This window comes from Chelonus insularis, unplaced genomic scaffold (assembly GCF_013357705.1).
Source record: "Chelonus insularis isolate UGA/USDA-ARS -01 unplaced genomic scaffold, ASM1335770v1 contig_130_pilon, whole genome shotgun sequence".
NCBI classification, from domain to species: Eukaryota; Metazoa; Arthropoda; class Insecta; order Hymenoptera; family Braconidae; genus Chelonus; species Chelonus insularis.
In genome coordinates, this window is record NW_023276371.1 from 104,823 (window position 1) to 130,753 (window position 25,931).

Below are 25,931 nucleotides of genomic sequence, written 5' to 3' on the forward strand. Positions count from 1 at the left end.
CATTAACATTTGCTATTAATTGCAAAATTCACTTGAGCTCAGTACAGACACGCCACAGGTTTTACCTATTATTTATTTTTTTTTCTTCATAACTTAATTTACAAAAGATCAAACAAATAAAATTTCGTTGTCATTATACAGTTTATCATCTTTTATTTGTCATTTTATGAAACACTACAAAGTAGCTGCCTTTAATTAAAAAATAGTATTTTATTTATTATGAAAGAAATTTACCTTTTTTTTTTCTAACGTAAAATACTCTAATCATTGCACAACTTTATTTTCTATTTAATTTCAAATACATTTATTGGAAGTTTAATTTCTAATAGTACTCCAAAACCTAGATGAAGGTAAAATTGTTTAATTGAACCAATCAAATATTGAGAACTAAATAATTGTTTTTTATCAAAAGTTTCAATAATGATAATCAATATTACATTAATTAAAGATCATCCACTCAAAACAATAAACCATAATTTGGAATTAATTGAAATTCGAATAATTATGAACTGAATTTTCATCTTAATTATATGGATTTCAATTGACTATGAATAATTAATTAATTTTATAATAAATTTATAAATAATATTATGTTAACGATCATAGAATATTCATTTGTATTAATGAACAACATTTATTTAATATCTTTAAAATATTTTACATAAACGAAAAAAAAGAATAATTATCATTTGAAATAATAATGTTTCAATTAATAAGTGAATAAGGTTAATAACAAAATTATAACTACTAATAGTAATTATAAATTACCATTAGGTAAAAATTAAATGAAAAAAATTATAATTAATTATTAACACGTAAGAGGTTTGTATTTATTGGTCCAATTAAGACAACTTTCCCGAACAAATGAATCTTACAAATGAATAATGCATTAATTTTATTTCCATTCAATCTTTATCGGCTTTAATAATGAGTTTAAACTCTTATCAGAGGAAGATTGTAAATTGCAAGCGCACTCGAGTTGAGTAGTGAACGGAAGTGAAATCATGTGTTGGACGGAACTCTCATATATATGCGAAGACAAAATGAATAGTTTTAGCATGGAAGCTCTCTACTCCATTAAAACACTCGAGTGTTGATAGTTGTTATGGTAAAATATTCACCAAGTATCTGAGATTATCGTATGGTAAGAAATTAACGTAATAAAACATAACGATCGTATGCAGACAGCAGTTTCTATATAAGATGTACGTAAATATTATTAATTCTTATACTCTACAAGTGGCGTGTACGTATGTCATGTCAAAAAGATGTTGAATTACAAGGAAGAAGGTAATATATTATATAATAAATGTGTATGTAATTTGTCATTTATGTTAATCATTTTGTTTTTTTTTTTTTTCCTTTTTAGTCTTAAAAATCATTATTAATAAGTTTTATTTTATTATTTTTTTTTAAATATAATTTTAATAACTGCTCAGTATAGTATATGTACAGCAGTACCGAGGCCCATTAGCTGCGGCACATGCACAGAGACGACACTTAGAGTTTAAAAATATAATCGTTATATATTTTAATTTAAGAAGTGTTATATTATTAATATTATTATTATCATTATCGTTAATAATTAATATTAATATTATTATTAATTTTATTGTTATTATCATTATCTTGGAGGGACAGCACTTTGCGTCACGACGATGCAGAGCTGAAAAAGACTACGTGTAAAAGTTACCACACTCTCTGATGGCACATTGTATTATTTATCACTTATGTTATTTATATTTATAAATTCAATCCATTTTACTCCAACAAATCTCATTATTTATAATTAATTATTCAATTATCTCACACTATTTCAAAAGAATTATTTATAAAATCATTAATTGACGTAATTTAGATAATAAATTTCATGAAAATTGATATACAATTTAATAATGTTTTCTTTTTTTTTTGTATTAATTGATAAATTAATAAAAATATTGAGAATAATGAAAGTAATTTAGTCAATGATTTGATGATAACTGGTAATTTATCATCATATAAGAGAATTTGTTTTTAAGTAAAACATGAATTTTTGACTGATATTTGATTAACTAAATAATTATGACTCGTTTCAGTCTGTAAAAAAAATTTAATAAACTTTGATTTAAGTGTCATTGACAGCCGGCACGAGAGCGTGATAACTCCAAGCCACGTATCCCTGATATTCGCGTGATTAATTACGTATTTGACAGTTAAAGCGTTATCTAACCTCGGAAACCTTAATACTGTAGTGAGCAACTGGGTTCGAAGGTACCGTAGAGAGGTTGTCGACATAATAATTAACGGCAAAGGTCAGTGGAGATCATCCTCATCACTTTCATTGCCGTCTTTAGATCTGTCAGCACCTCCATCACCGTCGCTAGAACCTGAGTCGCTTCCTGAATCTTCTGACTGCCAACCGCCTGGTTGTGGTTGTGACTGCTGATGCTGCTGTTGCTGCATTTGATGTTGCGGTTGTACAACGTGTTTCATCACTTTATGTCTTTTACTACTACGAGGTAGTGCTTCAGCACCTGCTCCATCCAACATTGGTTGTAAAATTCGCCGACGTGCGTTGATGAACCAGTTATTCACTTGAAGTAACGTTAAATTTGTTTGAGTGGCAATCTGACGCTTTTCATCATCTGTTGGATACGGGTGCTAAAAGTAATTAATTTATCATTAATAGTTAACCGAAAAATTCTTAAGAATATTAAATAACCAATGCTTCTTTAAATCAGTTCAAGTATTTGAAACATTTCACTTTTATCTCTGCATAAATTAATTATCTTACTTAGAATAATTAATGACGTTGCTCATCTACCAACCGGTAAAAAATTGTAAGCATTTATTTAACAGAAAAAAAAACCCGTTGTGATAATAATTAAAAGGAATGACTTGAAAAATTGGTTAAGATCTTAATTAAAGGCCGTAGTTAAATGAAGTACCATTGAGTTGAATAAATTGAGTAAAATTTTTTAAATGAAATAAAAGCTAGTGAGCTAATTAAATAGAACAAAAAATAATACAAATAAAATGAATGAGAAAATTTTTGTTTACTTACGACTATGTGTTGAAAGAGCCATGCGCGCATTATGCTTGTGGCTTGTTTCGGTAGCACACCCCTTTTTTGTCTTCCTTTACGAATCCCGCCATTACCACTGTTGTGACTTGAAGGAGCTGTTCCACATCCCTCATCTTCATCCTCACTAGGGGCTGGTGAAGGCGAGCCTGGAACTGTAATATCTACAAAACATTATCCCATTGACAACATAGAAATATTAGTTTCTTAATAATTATTTGATAATAAAAAATCAACAATGATTAATAAAGTAAAACTTTTCGATATTAAAAAGTCAGTAATAAAGCTGAGGATTTTTTTTTTAATACGAATGACAAATTTTTAGAAAAAAGGAAGGATCTCTAACCAAGATATTTTTCATAATTTGTATGACAAACGTCTCCATATTCATTTTCGCGTTCTTGTAAAGGTATGAGTCCCCAATATCCAACGTCTTCGACGTATATTCTATCACCAAGGTACACATCATTATCAATTAGGGGATCTGATAAAGGATCAGTGAGTGGATCTAGGGAAATTTAACAAAATTAAGTTAAAAAGGAGGTTTGAAGTCGTTATAAAAAAACAGAATCATCAAGAAAAAATATAAAATTATTTAACCAAATAATTCAATTTATTTTAAGTCATTAAAAAGAATTTATCACTTTTATAAGATCACTTTACTATATTTGATATCCAAGTGAACAGTAAACTTTTTTATTATCCTAATAAAAATTAGCAGCAATAAAATTTTATAAATATTTGTTCATTAAAAAATTCTTTCTTTAAAAAATTAATTCTCTCAGCAATTTATAATTATTACTACGAATAAACGTATTAATTGCAATTAAGTAATAAATAAAATCAATTAAACCATCATTAAACCCAAATTTAGAAAAATTGTGTTGCTTACAACATACTTAAATTAATTAACCATCAGTTATCCTGCACTTTCAAATTCACATTCTCCAGTGCAGCAATAAATCAGGCTCTTTCCAATAAATAATGAAAAAACATGATCTCACCTTGACCAAGATAAATATCATTAACAGATGCACAAGGATGCGCTCCAATTTGTGAAAGAGGTGTGCTGCCATGAATATTAGACGGTGACAGAGGATCATCTTGATCCTGACTGTCGGATCGAATGGAACGTTGAGCAACAGAGGATGATCTAGCTGAAGAAGGCCTCTCGACAATTCCTTCAACCTGGACCATATCCTGGCTCGTGCTGCCGTTGTCCGACAGCGTATCTCCTCTGCTCACTCCGAGTCCGTTAGTTCCCGGCTCAACATCATTGCCTGTAGATGACAGCACCTGGCAAATATATGTCGTATCTAACCGTCAGAGAGCAGGGGTGGGATTCTATTGTATCTTAAGAGGTGTACAAGTACCTACTCTATTAATGTAACTTTAAATTCAATCTCCTTGTAATCCATTCACTTTCAATCTACGATTATTAGTTAATTAATCAACCACTAAATACTTGGGTTAATAATTGACAAATCACCGAAACTAATTACCCCCCCGATAAATTGACAGGAATGTTGAATGAAGTGATAATAAAATACACAGATTAAGCAAAAGGTGAAAAGAGATAAGCTACAAATGTTAGATCTGAATAGTTGAATAATTACTTTAGGCTTTCATACACCTCTTTGCACTAGAGGGATGTCTAAATAGGTTTAAAGGATCAAAGGTTTGTACCCCGAGCAAGATAAAACAGCTAACCTGTAATGGGCTGCTGCCATTGCTTCCACTTGATGGACCCATATCGTGCCCATGATGACTGTAGTCGCTTCGTAATAAATTTTCGCTCTGCATTTTCCCCTTTAGACAACCAATATACCTGTTGCAAAAGTCTTTGCACAATTCCTGAACCTTTTCCAACTCCAATAAATGAATTCTCAGAACTTGAATAGCCTTTATCATCTAAAACAAATAGTTTGTTTTATCGTTAGCCAGTTGTTTTCTGAATACCGTTTTCATTTGTTTCCTTTATATTTTATTTCTACAAGTTTCAAATTCAATACAAAATTCTATTTTATATTTGATTGTTTTTAAAATTGTTTGATAGTAACTTCTATTGAAAATTTTCATGAATAAATTTATCATAATAACATCTTTATAATAATAATCTACTATTGTATTCTATGTGATGAACAGTTTCATATAATAATGATTGCTCTCTAATTGACTTTTCATAAAACTAATTAGAAACCCTGATGAATATAAACTATTGTCATCAATTAATTAAAGTCTGTTTTCAATTTAATTAGATTGAAATATCCAAGTTGATTGCAATAATTGAAATATTTAATTATGATACTTCTAAAAAATCTTTTTAGGAAATTAATCAAAAAATGAATTTGAAAAATAATCAATTGAATAAACCTGTTAGAGCGAAAACTTGAATTAATCACTCATTTAGAGTTTCATTATTTTGTATTAAAAAAGGCATTCATTTAAGTAATCAACAAAGTTTAGTTGATTTGCTGCTTACCAAACCGTCAATCTCTGGGTCATTTATTAAGAAAGGTTTTCGGTCTCTTTCTTGGTGTTGGACAAAAGCCTGAATATCCATGTTGAAACTTTCGGACGTTGAATTGTCGGAACTTTGCGTTGCTTGTTCGCATCTTTCAAAAAGTAACGCCAGCAAGGGAAAAAGTGGATGTTTATAAACAGCTCTTTTATCAGCTTCAAATTGTGCTTGGTCTTGGTGAGTTGTATAGTCGGCTACCCCGCTTGCAGGGTCCTGATCATAGCCAGGAGTCACCATTGCTAGCGCCACGGCGGTGCTACCCTCTTGCATCCTATCATTCCTCCGTTACAGACTCCATCGTGTTTTACCAGCCACCACTTGAGAGGCTTTAGCTTGAGTTCGAGACTCTCCCTCACAATCTACTGCTCCTTCACTGCCTTATCCCTCTTTCCTAGAAAATATAAAAGTATATAAAACATCAGATCAATACACTCTAAAAGTATCTACATTCATATTTTACAATGTACATAGCAGAGTTTTTTGCTTTGATTACATTTTTGTTGAATAAAAAGTTTTCTTGAAATATGAGATGAAAAGATTGATGGAGGTGAGGATTTTTTAAACAAATTAATTTGAAATAACCATAGCTTTTTCTAATTCAGTAAAAAAGTACTTGGATATATAATGAAATATTTTGTTGTTAATTAATTGATAATGGAAGGACAAAGTTTGTTAGTTAAAATATAAAAAGAGAATATTTTATTTAAATAATTCAAATTCATTTTGGTTTCAATTATTAACTATTTCCTACAATAAAAATATATTTTATTGGTTGAAATAAATTTCATTTCGAAAAGCAGTTATTTGTAAACTCTAGGATTATAAAATTTTATTTGCTGTTTTATCTTTTTCCAAATACTTCAATAATCTATATTTCTATTTTTTCATTAAGCTATACTGAAATATCCAGATGTCACAAGTTCAACTTTAGTTTAAAATTAATTTTACCAAAAAAATATTTTTATTTCTCTTTCTATGTCTGAAGTATATCATGTAATATTCCGTAAATACATCCTCTATATGAATCTCTAACCCAAGCAATACATAAAGCAATATTTTATTTATCTTAGTTTTACTGCCAATAAAAATACATCAACATAAGACTACATTTACGTAGGTCATAATGTCTAACAACTATTGCTTTTTTCCCGGGCATTTTCGTTGCGAAAGTGGCCTTAACTTTCAGAACAAGGATCGGCATACCGCGAAGCACCCGAACAAGCGCCACTGCATTTAAATGTCATCATTAGGCGGCCTTCGCCAGTATAACGCGACTGGCGTCGTCGACTTGCTTCTTCTTTCCTTTTTCCTCACGCGTCATACTGCATGTCGAGCAATTCTTCGTGTCGTCTCTTTGAATTTCCAAACCCCTGGGAATACTATCCGACCTCGTTGCCTTCACCACCACCACCACCACCACCACCATCACCACCCTCTAGCTTTACACACACTCTATAGGGATCTGAACTCGCGCGATTCTACATGAATAAATAAAATACTGCGGTATGAAGCAAAAAAATTTCATAAATAATAATTAAATAAAAAATAAATGAAAAAATCAATCATAGAAAAGATAATGAATTATTCAGTTGAGTGCAGTTACTAAAAATGCAGAATGTCATTCAAAGTATCTGAGTAATTTTAGTTTTTTTTTTTTTCACTTTAAGTATATTGTATGATAAAGTGCAGTTATTACTTACATGAAATTTTATTTTAATTTATTATGATTATATTTATTCATTACTTTTTCAATCTTAGCTGAAAATAGAATTTTACTCCAAAATCTGCTTCAATTTCATTTTATCAGCAAAATCGTTTTTAGTGTAATTTAATTTTTTTTTGCTACAAAAGATTATGATTTTAACTACTTTATTTATCTTTTTATAATCAATTAAATCTTTTTTTATCCATTAAATGATTTAATTATAAATAGATACATGGATAATAAATATTTAAAAATAATTGTAACCTTCAAATAATACAAAAGTACAATTTTATTTAAAATACTTTCGATAATCAGCTTAACTAATTATTCCTAAGCAATCGAGTTTTTTATAAATTATAAAAAAAATCTTGACACTAAAAAATTACCTTTACTTTATTCTTTTAATTTTTGGAGTACTTTTATTTTATCCTAATTTTCCCGAAATTTTGATTAAAAAATTATTTTATTTAATATCGAAAACCCATGAAAATATTCACGTAATGGAAAAAAATTAAAATAATAATTACCATAAAAAAGAAAGAAAATTTTTTTAGCCTGCATCACTTGCAAGTCAAACGCGAAATAGAGACTCGGAGTAAATGCGATCAACATTCTTTTCTATGCATAATCATTGTCGAAACGGAGCGGAACGGTGCGATTTACTTAATCGTTCCCTCGACGTGTTTCATTAACATTTCAAAACTCTCACAAACACGGTCATTATCATTTTATAGGGATGATCGGTTCTTGTTTTCGTTATTCGACAGGTAGACTATCATATAGAAGCCATCAAAAAATAAAGCCTATTGGAGACTCATTAATTGAGCCACTTATCGATCTAAAAGTTGAAAACTTTGAGTATCTAAAATTACATAAAAGTTATGTAATTACTTGTTATTAGCAATTAATTAAGTGGCGGTATCGATGAAATTCCTATTAATCATAAAGATGTCGGTATAGTTTGAGTATCACAAAATCATGGTTAATATTACTTGCACGAACTTGAGGTCACGGTTTGTAGGAAAGTCATTTTTCTACGGGCAACAAACTTCTTTGCAAGCGTGCGAGAGTACTTGTTCCTTTATCGGGTTGTACCCGCTGCAACTCGCATTAATGAAACGCCTGGCGCGCGACGTGGTTACAAAGAACGATTAACTTATTCCAGTGATTAAACTTGCTTAACTTGCAACTCTCAAAATACGATAACAACTTTCGTCATTTTTAATACATACATATCAACTTTTTACCTTCAATTCTTTCATTTACTCAAATTACCATTTTTTATTATACCATTCTATATTAACAACAATATCTTATCAACAAACAAAAATAATTCGTTTGTGTACAAAAAAAAACAATCACTAAAATAAAATATTATTTTTATTATCAATTATAAAATATTTAAATTATTTATTACTTATTAATATTAATGATAAATAAACAAGAATAATAATAATAATAAAAATGAGAATTTTATTTGTATTTTTCTTTTTATTATAAAAAATAAATGAGCAAGATATTTATTTATTAACATTGAAGTTCCTAGAGTACTTGTGGTAAGTAATAGTGGGTTTAACATAATGCTCTACGTACAATGAACTCAATTTTAATAATAATAATAATAATTTATTAATTGTATACCCAACTGAGCTTTCAGAGAGTAAATAATATAAGTAAAGTACAAACCTTAATTTTAATAACTCAAATAATTAAAATGAAAGTTTTAAATGATCATTAATAAATATTTAAATGACTTTTTTTGTTTAGCACATGTATAATGCATGATTTACATTATTAATGTTAATAAATCAAATTTAACTTGTTCGTTAAAATAATTTTATTTAATAATACTTCTTTATAAATACAGTAAAAATAATAAATTCTATTAATCTAATCAAAATAATTAATAATAATTTTTACCTAATATCTAATATACTTTTTAATTAAAATAAATTAAAGTAATTATTACTGCGATTTATTCATCATTTATATAAAAAGTCAGTTATTTTTTATACTATAAACACAATATTTATTTTGTTTATATAAAAAAAGAATCATTAGTAAAAAAATCAATATAAATGAAAAATCTACGTAATAAATTGTTTATTATCAAATGAATGATTATTAATAAAATAGTTATTTCAAATCATTAGTACCACACTGTAAATTTCAGTTTTCCAAAATGCATTATTTTAATGTGGATAAGTGTGTTAAATATGACGTCATTCATTTAATTAACATTGTAGTCACTTTTTACACACTTAAATTTGCGTTAAAAGTGACTACAATTTTAATCAAATGGGTGACGTCATATTTAACACACTTATCCACATTAAAATAATGCATTTTGGAAAACTGAGATTTACAATGATTGAAAGAAAAAAAAAACTCAATCATCTATAAAATTTAAATAAAATTCGTAAGTTATTGAAAGATGAAAAAATTGCAGAGTCAAGTGAAAAGGACATTATGAACTAGAGAAAGAGGAAGGATATATATGTATATGTATGTATGTATATAAAAGGAAAGGGTGTACGACGCCATTACTCGCAAGTGGCGCTTGCCGAGCACATCTTTCCGACGAACCCGATATTTATCGTCGCAACGTCGCATGCCGGTTCGCCGTTTTCATTTAAAAATATTATCGCTGACGGCAAGGATACTTTGGTCAGTTTTTTGCTTCCATACGCTGTATCTACTTCTTTGACTTTTCGTACTTTAATACGAAAGAAGAGAGAAAAGCATACGGTAACATATAGAAGTATAAAATATATATAGAGAAAATGAAAAACCATACATACACTCGAAAGAAACTTTTCGCTTGAATCTCTTTTCTCTCTCTCTCTCTTATCCTTTCCACCTCTTTTTATACTCTTTATTCTCTCTTTTTTGGCTTCAACTGTTCACCCATAGACCACGTAGTCCACCCCATTCCACCACATATAATATTGCTTTTGGATTCTTCGAGACCGCGGGTATTTTGACGCAGCTGTTGCCGAAAGAACTAACGAACTAAGAGATTTTCTACGACCATTAAATTAAGGCTTTACCATTTTTAAATACAAGATTAACGTAATGGCAAAGATTAACTATTAAATGCAAGTCTATAGAAAATTACTTTTTAAACTTTCTATCCATTTTGATAGATAAAATTTTCTTTTATTATTTTACTTCTTTCTTTTTACAAATGATTTATAGAAAATCATTATCATATGATTTATCTTGTAGTTAATAAAATTATAAAGCTATTTTTATTCAATTTCAACATCTGAAAACTTAAACGTTAAAAATAGCAAAAATTACTAATAATAACTTTCCTGCATGATAATTTTAGAATTAATAAAGTTCATGTTGAAGATATAATATAATTTTAAAATAATTAAATTTAATTTTTTTTCGAAAAAAGTTTATATTTAAAAAGGGGATTTAATTTAATCAAAAGAAACTTTAGATTTATTTTTAAAATCAAAATATTCTTTTGTTCAAATAAGAAGAAAAATAAAATCATCAATAACTCATTTAAATAATTAATATAATCAATAGAATACTTATATTACTGTTAGTAAAGATATTCTTTCAACTTTAAAACTTTCAATTTTTATTCTTACACGTTTTATTTCGTCTTCAAAAATAAAAGAAATATTTCTGGTTTAAAAACGAGTTGTAATATAACAAATTGAATGACAAAAACTTATTATATTAAACCGGAATCATTGAAAGATTGAATAAAAGACTATTGTATTAAATTATAAATATTTATTTAATAATTCTCTGTATCTCATTTAATTGTATTTTATTTCAACTTAATTTAAAATTGAAAAATTTTATTTAAAAAATATATAAAAAATAATAATAAATAAATAAACTCTTTAAAAGGTATCACTAATATAAAAATGTTTAAAAAAAAGTCATCAACTATTATAAATTATCCCTGGACACACGCGACAACAGTCTAATAATGAGTATCACCGGTGTGGGAAACACCTGTCTGATTAGATTGTCCTGAGCACGCACGTTAAAAGTCAATACTTATAATTGCTGATCAAGTGATCAACTTGTATTGTATCCACTTTTTCAAACAAATATCAAGTCATTAAAATAAAAACGGTTGAATTACTGGCAATAATAATAATACGATAAAATTTTTATAAATAAGAACAGTAATAACACCAATAATTAAATTGAAATATGATTGAATAATGAGAATTATTTAACATTTAAAATGCAACATGAGATAAAATGATATAAAATTATTTCATTAAAACCTGTAAAGTGATAACAGTACTTTTATTACATAAAAAATACTCAACATTTATTGTCGAGTATTAAATGGTTTTAAATTCAATATAATTCTTTATGAATTGTTTTTTTTTTTTTTTAATCCTTATAGTTTTTTTTAATAAACTTTAAAATTATTTTATTTATTCTTAAGTATAAATTTTCATTGATAGAAACTTTTTTTTTTTCGTTCGTTTAAAATTTTGATTAAATTAAAATATAAACTATTTTAGAATTTAATCTTGATTAAAACCAGTAAAACTTTTATCTGCCTAAATAAAAAGTTTCCAGAATACTGTATTAAACTCTCTAGCCAGAAACATTGATTCTGCAAACCTTAGTCACTAGATTTCTCTTCATAATATGTATCACAATATCCTTATAAAAATCGTTTACAAAATAAATCTATACTCAATTGAAACTCTCATTTACATAATAATTCAGAACTCTCTTACTAATAAAAGTTGAATTAAATCCAAGAGATTGGAATCAACTATTACATTTATCTATAACCTAAAAATCCAAACTCAAGGATAACAATTTTCAATCTAGTTCTACGAGACAGAAAGATTAATTTGATTGATCGAGACACTTACCATATAACTCATAATACTTAATTTTTTTTTTTTGCAATAAATATAAAAAGTATTATTTATTGTCAGTATATTAATCAAACTCTACTATTTCACAACTATATCACCATAATAATATTCAATTATTTCACATTACATCAACGGTTGATTTTTATTTTTTTGACTCCAAATTTTCCAAAGTATTTTTCGTTTTATTTTTTTGATAGATGTGACTTTTGATAAATATAATTAGAGAAGAATTGATGTGACTGAGTATTAAGAAAGTCGATCGATAGTTAACCACGTGCTGTGTAATTTGAACTGAAGATACACACGACGCGATGAAGAACGTGAACAATGGTGTTTACGATCTGTCAGACTCGTCCAACTCGTCGGATCCTCCCCCCAAATTCCACCACTACTTCACAGAACACCTTCAATACTACACACCACCACTACTACTATTGTAACTGGAAAACTACCACTACTGGAGAACATATAGCAGGTACTAGTACGTGATGTTGAATGCGTGAACACTCCCCCACGAATGGCTGTCGATTTTTCACACTGCCCGTTGGCCTGTCACTCGCACGTCAATAATGCTTACACATTTCGTCCTGGTATCTCTTTCTGTCTCGCCGCTGATGCTTCACTTTATTCCCCCTCTATATCTGCCGCACTGCTATCTCTTTCACGCCAGGACAATCATTTTTGCGGGGACGATAGGGAGGCGCCGTCAAACTGGACGGGGTCACACATACATTCTTACACTTTTGCTTCAACTCACTAGTATCGATACTTTTGCCTTCACTAACACTTTTACCAACTCAATTTTCGTGTGTTCTCGCTTTCACGATCTGCGCAGTCTCGCTACTGAAATTTATATTTCACTCGAAACGAAAGAATTTCGTACAAAAAAAATTACGTATTCTCTTTTTATTTTGGCAATCATTATTTTTGATGATTTACTTATTGTATAACTTTATTTATTTTATTTGGAGTCGTTTTTTTTTTTTTTCTTTTTTTGTTGGAGCAGTAATTACTGATAAATATTTCAGAGAGTATTTATTCTCAGAAATTAATCAGAAAAATTTATATTTGATTTTTTTGATGATAATTTTCAAGTACAAAAACTATTCTATCGTTTGAGAGTAATATAATTTATGTTTATTGGTGATTTTATTTATTTATTATTAGTTTAAAACTTTATTTGAATTACAAATGATTTAAGAAGAATCTCTAAAATTTAATGATAATCAGAAAGAAAAAAATTCTTTAAAATGACCTAAAAATTCTATATTTCATTTGCTCACATATTTTTCTATTTACGTATATATTTTTATCACATCAATCAATAAATATATATTCTTCATGAATAATAATAATCTTCCTTTATTTTCACAACAACAACAACAACTGAAATGTTAGGAAATTAATCAATTAATTCCATTAAGAATTGAAGAAGAAATTATTCCTTAATGAAATTTCTTTGTCAGAAATATTCGAAATATTTTTCTTTCAGATGTAGTTCAGTTGTTGATGGTAATATCCAAGTACTAAACATTTGGAGGGGATTAAGATAAGAAATTTTATTGACGAAAAATTAATTCACAAAAAATATTCAGTCAATATACCCGAAACCCATACCAAAATAAACTCAATCAATATTGATAATTCGATTGTGCTCGGAAAAATATTGAATCATAAATTCACGAGAAAATTTTTCGTAATTTTATTACGTTAACTCATTGTGATGAATAATGGAGATATGAAACAATAAATGATGTCACAATGAATACTACAGTTAACGGAATTTTAATCAGAGGAATCATTTTTTGTCGCTAAATTAATCCCATTCAATATAATTAATTGATTAACAATAACAATTTATTTCAACATTAATCAAAAAAAAAACGTTATTACTTGTATTATTAATTGTTTGAATTTTAAAAAATTATTACACGAAATTTATGGCTTTTTTAACCTCATATTTTTCTTATAAATTTCATTTTAAAATAATAAATCATTAATTATTGAAAGATATTTGCTTTTTTTAGTAGTATGATTGAAAGACTTTAAATAAATAATAATATAAATTATCAGAGTCAATATTTATATAACATTATTTACTTTGTCTTTAATTTCACACTTTTGATATATAAATCAAAATTTCATCACAACTATGATCTATTCGATATGATTCATTACGTTAGAAAGCGCAAGCTCAATGAATTTACGCATCCTCGTGAGTAATCTGTGAATTTCAGACAAGCGGCGCTTAATTACCCAATTGACTGTGTAGAATGCATAAACCTAAATTAGTAAATATGTATAATAGATACATACGTAGACGATGCGCAACGAGTCGCGCAATCGTTGCTTCAATTTTCCCCGGTCCGAATTGCATTATCGATTGCGAATCACAAGCTTCATCTCACAACGCTTTCATACGTTTATTTATCACGTTCAAATATTTATATATTCATTACCATGATTTACTATTTATTTTTTTTTTCCAATCTTTCGATTTATATTCCATTTTTTCTCGATCAAATCTTATCGATACACAACAAGTCTTGATATTTTTCTATGACAACATAAATAATTGAATAATATTATAATAAATTTTAAGAATATGTCAACTAATGTATTAATTTTACTGATAAAAATTCATTAAAATACATGAATGAAAAATATCTTTCTGTTTACATTAAATATAAAGCATACCAATATGAATAACTCAAAGTCTATATGTTAGGTATCGAAAAGATAAGTAAGACCTGAAAAAACAAACAACTTAAAACTGCACCAGATACCATAGAAGTGTTCATCAATCCTATTTATCTAATCTTTTTATAGTTAAATGGTATCAGTTCTTCATGTCGCGTCATCACTTTTGGTGATAGACAATAGATCAAATTACATTGATATTATACAACAACGTATATGTAATAACTAAAGGCTAACTCAAAGTTATAATTGTTTACAATTATGTTGATTGTTAATAAGTAGCCATGTGTTTATTTTGTACAATTTTAATTTTCTCTTATTCTTATAATTTTATAATTATTGAGCTTATTTCTTGTTGATAACATAATAAGCTCATGCCTCGAGGACTTCTTAAGCTTATTTGAACTTTTTGTAACAATAACAAACTCCAAGTCCGATAACCTCTAAAACTTGCCAACTTCGTAATATTCACGTTGAATTATAATCTAAATTTAATTGAAATTATGACTATTTAATACTTTGTTATACATTTGGTGACATAAAACTTCTAAAATGATGTACAGATAGAAAGTTTTTCACTCATATCTGCACATGAGAAAAAGCTCCTCAAGACCTAACCTCAACATCTAATGAATTGATGGTAAGATCTCGTGTTATTGGTACGAATATCAAGGAAGCCGGGAATCATTCATATTTACCTGAATGTTGTTATTTTGGAGTATCAAATAGAAGCTATTGAATCTCTTCAATCACCGATATTTACTTTACAAAAAAATTTGTTTAATTCAATCTTTTAATTCTTCTCTTACTTTAATTCTACAGATCTGTGGATTCTCAACTCCTCCCAAATATATACGCAATCGTTTTACTTGGAATCACTTATATTTTATATCTGGAAACAACCACGTGTAGACGAATGAGATAATGAGAAGGCAGATAAACAATAAGCGTGTCACGAGATCAGCAGTTGAATCACGTTCGCGTCTTTACAACTCAACTCTATTTACGTCGACAATAAATTAATATAATTGCAACATTTTTCAACGCGCGGCCTCCGTACAACCCGACCAACCTCTCCTTCTACTGTCTCATCTTTTGTGACGTCACCGATTCAATACTTTTCGTATCTGAGCTTATAATACGCAACATGCTGAATTGAAAAAACAAGATGGCGACACTTACATTAATTATTACCGTCGGTAATATCAATGCATTCCCCAAAAAAAATCCTTTTTACCGACAGTGAATTTGTTGTTTATCAACAGTAAGTACAAACGCGGGAAAGTGAATATTTTTTCTAAACAATTGTTGTGAAATATTTTGTTATTTAAATTATGTCTAAATTTAAAGGTTTTTAAATTTTTTCCTATTTTTAAATAGTTATCTGTAAGTTATTAAATCTAGACTAATTAAATTTGAAGAAAGTTCGAAAATATCTGAGACATACAATTTATTTTTAATTGTAATTTCTTGGAAATCATTAATCATTTGATTCTAGATAATCTCTTATAAAGGACTAAAGCATTGTTTCGGAGTACATAAATCACCTTTATGTGGCCACCTTTATGACTAATTCTTAATCATTCAGTATCTTATCACGGAGTAACGTTATCTTTCGTCAACTACGATATGAGTGAATCTGTTCACACTCACGAGGATACATTAGAAGAAAAGTTGTACAAAAATAGTAGACTTTAAAAAAAATGTACCGTTGTTTTCTTATTGCAGTCGTGATTCTTTTCACAACTGCGTTTTGTGATGCTTTAAGTGTAAATAGTGGAAGTGTAAGTAGTCCTAATGATACATCTACTTCTGGAGATACCCCAAAACTTCACATTTGTGATATTTGTCAGTGTACAGGTATGTTTTCATGTCAAAAAATATTTACATGTCTTTCTCTACCAAATAACTGTTGAATGTTTTTCTTATTGACTTGAAAAAATGAATTGTTGGCATGAGAAGCTATTGAATCAGTTTATAAGGTATTTATTGATTGATACTTGTACCTATGACAATATCTTTTGCTTCAGCTGACACAGTAAACTGTTCCGGTCGTCAATTAGGCCATCACTTTGAGAACAGTTTGTGGCCTGTAACTCCATTGCAGCTCGTAACTTTTGAAGACAATTCTATTGTGCACCTCAAACCTTTCCCTAATGTCACCATCAATAAACTAATCCTGCGTTACAATAAAATTAATAAAATTGATGATAAAATTTTCAAGGAAATACGAAATTTATCTCAAATTGATTTAAGCCATAATCTTATTTCTTCTGATGTACTTAAACCAGAAACTTTTCAGGTATTTATGATGATAATTTTTTGTCTTTTTATTTAATGATAAATTTAAGTCAACAGAAACTGCTTTCATAAGATTAGTTTAGCGATTCTTTCATGTTGATATTTGTACGTGGAAAAAAATATTGATAACGAATGTATTTTAAAATACATGATAGCTCAATTACTGTACTTTCAATTAATTGATAAATCTATTTTTTTAGGGAAGTTTTTCAGAAACAGAGTGGAATCCACTACCAAATTTAAAAGTACTAAATCTGGGACATAATGAACTTCACTCTTTGAATCAAGATTTATTTGTTCACATACGTGATCTAGAAGTTTTAATACTCAACGGCAATCCTCTTCAAGTTATTGATCATCCTACTTTGAGTGCATTGAGCAGTCTAACTTATCTGAAAGAACTTTGTCTTGAATCCTGTGGTCTTGATTCGCTTCCACATTATATGCTTCATACCCATAAGTACTTATCTGATTTGATGAGTCTTGAAATAATTTCTTTTTCAAAAGTATTTATCAACAAATAAATAATAATAATAAATTTGTTAATCTTATTCTAGACCATTCTTAAAAAAATTGTATCTAAATGGTAATCGATTTTCATCTATACCTACTACGTTAGAAGAAGCTACTGCATTGGAATATTTAAATCTTGATGAAAATCCTTTTGTCATTATTGATCAATCAAATGGATTTCCTAAACTTCCAGCACTTAAACAGCTTAGAATATGTTCTACACAAGACTTGATTGAAATTGGTCCTGGTGCCTTCTCTAAATTGATTTCACTCGAAGAATTGTATTTATGTAATAATCCAAGACTGAAACACATTGATGAAGATGCTCTTGTTTTTCACGTAAACTTTTTAATACATTTTTAATTTATCTATTTATCAGAATAAATACCATGTATGATCTTTTTTTGGATAAAAAATACAATGTATGATTTTGTAGGGTCCCAATGGTGCAATTTGGCCACCGATAAAAAAGCTTGACATCTCCAACAATGCTTTGAAATACCTTCCAGCGAATCTGCTTCTAGGACGTTGGGGCAAGTTGGAAAAATTATCTCTCACCAATAACGACTGGTCTTGTGACTGTGAAAATCAATATTTGGTAAATATTCATCCATCATTTTTATACAAAAAAAAAAGCAAAACATTTTTTTTAATGAAATAAAAAGACATTTATTCGACAAGTTGGATGTTTAAAGAAAAAGTATTAATAATTTGTCACTTACAGATAGGAACACTTATTCCAAACCTCGGCAAAACTTTAATGCCGGACGATTTGGGTAAATTATTCTGCTCAGCTCCTCCAGAGCATGCTGGTAAAAATCTGACATCATTAAGCCACAGAAAATTACGATGCCTTGACCTTTATGGAGCACGTCCTGAACGTGATGCTGCTATTCTCGTTGGTGTTTTAATCGGTCTTCTACTTGCTCTTCCTCTTGGGCTTATTCTCTTTCTACTTTGGAGACGAGGATTTTTCTTTTGTGGCCCACAAACTCCTGCTAGCTTTTCAAGAGCTTTTTACAAACGAACTGCTAATGATGAGAGCTAAAATAGTCAATTTTTTAATATATTAAATTTAATATAGTTGGAATAAATTAAAGTTCCCTTCAATTGATCATGATTCAAACAAATCCTTAACTTTATCTGTTGAGTATGATGTACTTACTGTTTTTATACCTTTTTATTAGAATAATAATTTGTAATGAACAAATAAATTTACGGAAAATTGATTTAAACAATAAGGTCTTAAGACATTAAAAGGTCGATTAAAAATTATTGAAAAATAAATTCAACTCTAAATTAAATCCTTGATAACTTGGAAAGTTGAGGAAAAAAGTTGACTCGTTAGCGTCTGGTTTTTCAACTTTATCCTCAGATATCTAGGTATTAACGCTTCTCAGCGTCGGCGATTTGTCGAGTTATATCGTTGACAGGATATTGTAAGTACAAAAGAGCTTGCAGACGAGGATAAAAAAATGACCCTCAATCCAGGGAATAAAACTGTGCATCTACAATCTATCAAGACAAGTAGACAGGTTTTACTAACGAGTCTCAAGGGGGTGCGGCTTTCCTTCCCGAAGTGGAAATTCGAAGCCAACTCTACAAACCTTGGGACGCATGCAGGATACCAAATTAAAGGGGAGACTTATATAGAAGACTAAAGACGATGATGTCTCGAGCTGTTAATGTAGACACGCGCCAATAACGCAATTATACTCCATTATTTACTCAATAATCACTGTTGCAATTGCTCGTTTATTGCTGACACGCGGCATCCTGGTAAATATTTTTGTCCACAGGTTTTTGTAGCATTCATAGTGAAATTCAATTTATCTCCTTGCTGACCTGTAATCAAAGTTAATTTATCCGTTGATAAAAGTTGTATTAAACTATACAATAGAATGTATGGAAATAATAATTACATGAATTTAAATTATTAGTCATAATTTTCGTTAATATTAAACATTTTATGAAATAACTTGGTTGCAATTAAGTGCTTCAATAAATTTTTGACGTAATATTTCATTATTAATATCAAAAGAATTTTAATATACACTTTATATAAATGTGAAACAATTTCACAATAATGAAGATGTTCAAAAGGATAAAAGATAAATTCCAACTCAATAATGAAGCAAATGTAAAAAAAAAAACTAAATTAATTTTTTAATTACATAAATAATACCTCTTCTTATTATTTCAATGCTGTATTCTGTAAACTATCTGAAGTAATGAAACTATCATTGGATAAAGTAAATTCTCCAAAGAGCAAGTATTCCATTAAACATTGATCCAATTGCTTGAATAATAATTAGCCAATTAGTAGTTTTCCTAGTTATTAGATCAAAAACCGAAATTTGTAATAAATAAATTGACGAATCACATAATTTGTAACAGCTTTGATAGTTTGTAAAGCGGCTTCACTGATCAATCTTGCGGAATGACCTCCTATAATTTGCATCACCACAACGGCAACCAACGTTTCTATATGGACTAAAGGGTTGAGTGCGGGTTAGCAAGGAGCATACAATACATAACACTGTGGTAACGTAGTTCATCTCTCATGCATCGTGCATAAACTGCATCTGTACGTAAACATGTAGGTATATCACTTTAGATCACAGGAAATGTTCTGTATACTATGCCATAAGCAACAGTAATCTAATCCTTCGTTTCCATCCTTGTTCACATGCTTGTGTATTTTTATTTAAAGCTTTTCTTGTAAGATATTCTCTTTAACAACGATGATAAATTATATCTATAAAATTAAATACAAATTATTATATTGGAAGATTACTTGGAAGATTATAATTGAAAGATAAACTTACCTGTCAAATTGTTTCATTTTAAAATGAATCATCAATGTTACAGATTTATTTTTGAGAACACTTTACTAAAAATAAATAAAATGCACTAAAAAGTTATAAAATTAAAAAAAAGTTCATGAAAGCAATAAACAATGAATTAAAATCAATTGTGTCGATAGAAAAAATTAAAATTCTTTGAAACATTCATCAATTAATCAGATATTGAAATTATAATGAGGTTACTTAACCTAATTTTTTTGTGAGCAGTATCATATTGTTGAATGTAACGCTGATTAGGGCATAATAAAATTTCTCGCTTATATAAATGCTAATAATCAATCAATAATTAAACAACTCTCTCTGCATATAAAAATTTGATCAACAATAAAATATGAATGATAAAACAGCATCGAATCAGGCAACAATATATCGTAGGCATCATATAAACAAACAATTGTTAAAGGAATCCACATTCTTGTATACTCGTTCTATGTGTAGATTTATCAGTTTGTGCTACTGGACCAGAAAGGAAAAGAAATTCATGAGGATTTCATACACATACACATAGCTTCTTCTCGAATCCGCGAGCATGGAATTTCACAACGGGTTGAGTTTCTATGGAAACGGGAATTAAATGTTCCCGCCTATTGGGAGGTAGTGAGCCAATGGGAATGAAGCGCGGCGTTGCAGTGCCAACGAATCAACACGAGGCGTCGCGACTACCCACTTGGCTCATGAAAAAGCACAGGGTGAAAAGGACCAAGTGAGAGAGAGATGATATGAAAGCACAAGGGGAAGAGGAAACAGACGAGCTCAATCGGCAGGTTGACGGACCGATAGGGGGTTAAATGATGCCAGTGGCTTACATTACTCTGCCAACGTTAACACGTGTTGTCAACATCTTTAGTTGAAAAGGAAACAAACGAGTGATACAAGTGCTTATTAGGTCATCTATTGTTTAAACCAAAAATTGTCAACACTTTTTAATGAGATTTATCATGAGATTAATATTACTTACGTGAACCAATTGGTGTGCTTTTTTATTGAGATCTGTCTAGTGAATTTATCAATAATGAAACGTATAATTGCGTTGTGCAAGTGACTTAATGGTTAATTTCAGGTTGTGAATACGAACATGAAATTGTAAAAGATACTGTAAAATAATTATTGTAATGACTACGTAAGTTATTATTAATATATTCGAGTATCAATATGATGCAGTCAACGTGCCAACCACATCAACCTCAACAACAAAATGCAACTTCTGCAAGTCGAACATCTTTCTTGATTGAGGATATTTTAAGTCGTAGTACTGTTGATGCTGCTGGACATACTCATCACGGACAGTTGCATCACCAACTTGCACCAACGCATACTCCTCATCATCAACAGTATCAACAATTTTCTAGTCTTTTGCCCGGTTATCCGACGGGTCCTCCAGCTGCTGCGTTTTTTCTTGGACCTTTGTTTGGAACTACTAGCATGGGTGTTGGTGTTGTTCCTGGTGTCAGTGAACTTGCAGCTTTAAAACACTGCCGCCGTCGGAAAGCCAGAACTGTAAGTATTCATCATAATATTTTTTTCGTACATTTAAAAAAAAAATTCCAATAAAAGCCAAAATAACCTAAAAAAAGTTGTTTTCAGTAATTTCTTTCATTATGTTATCATCATAAAGTAATAATCGGTATTTATTACAGTCAATTAGAAGTAATGATTGATTTTTTCTTTAGGTATTCAGTGACCAGCAATTAGCAGGTCTTGAAGCCAGGTTTGAAGCCCAAAGATACCTGAGTACCCCAGAGAGAGTCGAGCTTGCGGCTGCCCTTCATTTGTCAGAAACACAGGTCAAAACTTGGTTCCAAAACCGACGGATGAAGCATAAGAAACAACTGAGAAAGATGAACAATGGAAACAATAATAATAATATTACCAATACGCAACAATGTGGAGGACAATCGTCTTCAGTCACTTCTCCTGCAGGTTATTCATTATTTACATTTATTGCTCATTTATTGACATCTATAATATCTTGAAAACTTCAACTCAATAATTCTAAAGTAATATTCCAAGCTCAAAAAGAAAAATCAACCAGTAAATTTATGATTTTATTTATTTATAAAAATTGAAATGAAGAATATTAATTTTTTTTTTGTTTTTTTAGCAGAAATGGTTGAATTAGCATTTCTAATTGGTGATAAAGTTAATAAAATTTCTACTGATCCTGATTAATTGAGCAAAATGATTAGTTAATCATTAGGTAGTGAATGAAATCCTTCAGTTGAGTTAGAAAATGTTTCATCTATGTCATCCTGTCGTTAGAAAGTTGGTCATATACATTGGATAGGATAATATATGGGAATATACGTCGTCCGATCTATTTCTCCGGCCAAACTAACCACTGAGTCCTCCGACATCGTTAACCACTTTGCACCTTCGACAATAAACCTTTCTCCTCCGTATTTCACTCACGAGCCTCAACATGTGTGACCTGTTAGAACCATCTACCAAAACTAAATGAAAAAAAAAACAGAAAAGTATTTTTATTAAACTTTAATTTAATCAATTTGACTATTGAATTATCGAAGTATTGGCATGTAATACTCTGTCCCTTCAATACCTTTCATCTAGTCAATGTTTTTTATAAATAGTTAACCTATGATAACTATGATTCAACTTTTTAGCATTTATTACTTCTTTTACATTAAATATCATTAAAATTTGATAGTATATATGATTCTGTCATAAAATGTCTGAAAGTTTGTAAATATCCTTCTATGGATAACTTTGGAGAATACCAATAAGTTAAATAACAAATGCCACTCACCAAAAAAGGACATTTAGACATTGATGATCAATGTCTATATCTTCATTAATAAAAGCAGTTCTACTTTTATCATGATATTTAACTTTCATATTAGAATTTTAATTGTCATTTTTATGAAGATTGTGTCATAGTTATGAGAGAATAGTTAGAACTTTATTCTTAGCAAATTATTGAAGATAGGACTTTTTTTATTGTTATATTAATTAAAATAAGTTTTAAAAGAACTAGATGATAAAATGAAAATGTTAACAGCCAATATTTAACAGTAATTTTTCATCATTTAGATGATAAAAATAGATAACTGTAATATGATTAGCCTCTTCTAGAAAGCAAGAAATAATTTCTCTTGGCTCTTTTGCATCCATCGCGTTTGATAATTGCAGATAACTACGCGTCTCTTCAGAATACTTGTCACGATCTGAAGTCACCACATCGCATCTGTCTAACCCCATTTACTTGCTCGTAGCCAAGATGGCTTCGTTCTCCTTCACTGGGGGTGGCTAACGAAGTTACCCTGAGACATCTTCCTTGGCAAGAAGACCAAGAAGACATTGAGGGAGGGAGAGTGAGAGAGGTTGCAACAGAGTTAAGAAGGACTCGTCTATCTAAGGAAGATATCAAGTCTTGAGACTCAAACCTTGAGCAAGAAAGAGAGGGAGAGGAGTGAGAGTACCTTCTGCAACTTTCAAGTGGGGAAGTCAAGCAAGCTCCTTTTCGTCTTTTGCATCTTCTCACTCTTGCTCATGTATAGTTCAACATACTCCACGCCTCCTTATATTCCATGATTTCTCGTCCCGATTCGCGGCTCCTTCAAGAAAATTAGTCAATTATCGGCTAAGTGCTCGGCTACACCTACCTTCACAATTACAAGAATATTTAACTCGTAACCGTGTACATTAAAATGAATTCTTTTTCTTTTGACTATTCATCAATGATATTATTTCGTTATCAACTTTAGTCATACATTCAGAAAAGGTCATTTTAATATTTAAAAAATAATAATAATTTCTTTTTCAAAAGTCAGGACAGAATATTATTTCATCTAAATGTATTGTAATATGATGGAATATTTGAGAATAATCATCGAAGTAGATATGATATTGGCTTAGTCAGACAACGCTGCAAGTGTCTAGTGATAAATCATTTAAAGTGTTTAATAATTGAACCCCTAAGTGTTAACAATGTTGAACAGCATGTACAAACTATAGCATTTTGGTAAACAGCAAAAAGCGTTTTAAAGTCGTCTACGAAATTGCCATAGTTCGTTTATGATGTTTAACATTGTAACCACTTTAAGTGTTTTGTTTCTAAACACTTGGATTTGCTGTAGATTGCAGCAAATGAACTTGTTATGTTGAATTCAATAAAGCCTATAATCTACTAATACTTGCTCTTTCATTACATAAAATAATCATTTTAATATTAATTATCTATATTAAACATGATATTACAATTTATAGAGAAACAGCTTTTAATTATTTATTCTTAATTAACGGATTAATATCAAATATCAATTATTTAAATGCTTCAATTTCGAATTTTTTGCTTTTATATGAATAAAATGATTCATTTATGTACATGAAAATAGTTATTTTATTACATTTATTGTAAAATTATAATTAACAGAATGATTGGATAATTGGTAATAAAAATCTGTTTGTTGTTTCAGAAAGACCAGTTGACTTTTCATTGAATGGCGGTCGTGAATCCCGGGCAAGTAGTGATGCAGCGGCGGATTCAGACTCTGATGAAATTGATGTCCTTGGTGATGAAGCTCCATCGCCTGTTCAATCATCTACACACAATATATCTCTAAGACGTTCATCATCATCACCTGGTAGTTTTATTCGGCCTTCACATTCAACAAATTTGTCATTTGCATCACATCAAAATCAAGCTCTTCAACGTCAACATCGCTGAGAAATAATTCACTACTTATTATCCAAAGTTCATTTATTATTCTTGAAGACTTTACAAATAATCTATGTATTATTTTATCATTTATTCATGATTATCATACTGAAATTTGATGATAAAACTTAAAAAAGTTTCATTAATTTGCGTCCAATGAATTTGGAAAAATTGAATAAAACATAATTTTAACTTGAAGAAAATGGAAGAAAGCATATTGAAAGTGTTGCAATGCAAAGAGCTGAACATTTTTAGTATTTCAAGTGAATATAGTTGTTTTTAGAGAAGTGTAGAGTGTAATCTGTGATTTAGTTCTCTGTAGCTAATGAAAGAATAGTTCAAAAGAAGTTTATCATTTGATATTAATGAATCATTTTAAGTTACTTTTAATTATTGAAGATAAATAAATTAAAAAAGTAAGTGAAAAAAACACTAGGATATTAATCCGCATTATTAAATTGGTAAATTAATTATTTAATTCTTAATTAAAAGATGATAAATTCTTGGTCTACGTTACTGTGCTAAAAAGATCAAGAATATATTGTTTCATAAAGATTAGTTATTTATTATTTATAAACTGGGATTACCGATATTTCATGTGAAATTTTTGTTGATAAAGTTTTTTCTTTTTATTATTAAAAGAGTTTATAAATATATCTATTAATCATTTAATTTATTACGAAACGAACTGATGTAAAAAATAAG

At 29.2% G+C, this 25,931-nt stretch overlaps 3 protein-coding genes across 5 annotated transcripts; 2 read left to right on the forward strand and 1 right to left on the reverse strand.

Annotated features, from left to right (window-relative positions):
- Nucleotides 1-1,362: 1,362 nt before the first annotated feature.
- LOC118071506 (homeobox protein PKNOX2-like) lies at nucleotides 1,363-15,990 on the reverse strand. Of its 3 annotated transcripts, none has more exons than XM_035090714.1 (6): nucleotides 15,569-15,990; nucleotides 5,547-5,976; nucleotides 4,775-4,975; nucleotides 4,069-4,360; nucleotides 3,047-3,219; nucleotides 1,363-2,643 (listed from the first exon to the last, which is right to left on the reverse strand). In XM_035090714.1, exons 2-6 carry the CDS (start codon nucleotides 5,853-5,855, stop codon nucleotides 2,296-2,298), a joined length of 1,323 nt encoding a protein of 440 aa, XP_034946605.1. In that variant the 5' UTR covers nucleotides 5,856-5,976; nucleotides 15,569-15,990; the 3' UTR covers nucleotides 1,363-2,295. The 3 variants fall into 3 exon arrangements, with proteins under 3 accessions (XP_034946605.1, XP_034946590.1, XP_034946597.1); XM_035090699.1 differs by having other exon boundaries at nucleotides 3,047-3,228; nucleotides 15,569-15,989; XM_035090706.1 differs by lacking the exon at nucleotides 15,569-15,990 and adding an exon at nucleotides 12,165-13,082 and having other exon boundaries at nucleotides 3,047-3,228.
- A 406-nt stretch (nucleotides 15,991-16,396) lies between these two features.
- LOC118071501 (tsukushin-like) lies at nucleotides 16,397-18,767 on the forward strand. The gene is made up of 6 exons (XM_035090685.1): nucleotides 16,397-16,730; nucleotides 16,901-17,172; nucleotides 17,372-17,631; nucleotides 17,729-18,023; nucleotides 18,121-18,282; nucleotides 18,409-18,767. The coding sequence occupies exons 1-6, from the start codon at nucleotides 16,574-16,576 to the stop codon at nucleotides 18,730-18,732; spliced, it is 1,470 nt and encodes a 489-aa protein (XP_034946576.1). The 5' UTR covers nucleotides 16,397-16,573; the 3' UTR covers nucleotides 18,733-18,767.
- A 2,531-nt stretch (nucleotides 18,768-21,298) lies between these two features.
- Nucleotides 21,299-25,512, forward strand: LOC118071084 (brain-specific homeobox protein homolog). The gene is made up of 3 exons (XM_035090042.1): nucleotides 21,299-22,048; nucleotides 22,222-22,471; nucleotides 24,985-25,512. Exons 1-3 carry the CDS (start codon nucleotides 21,704-21,706, stop codon nucleotides 25,233-25,235), a joined length of 846 nt encoding a protein of 281 aa, XP_034945933.1. The 5' UTR covers nucleotides 21,299-21,703; the 3' UTR covers nucleotides 25,236-25,512.
- The last annotated feature ends 419 nt before the right edge of the window (nucleotides 25,513-25,931 follow it).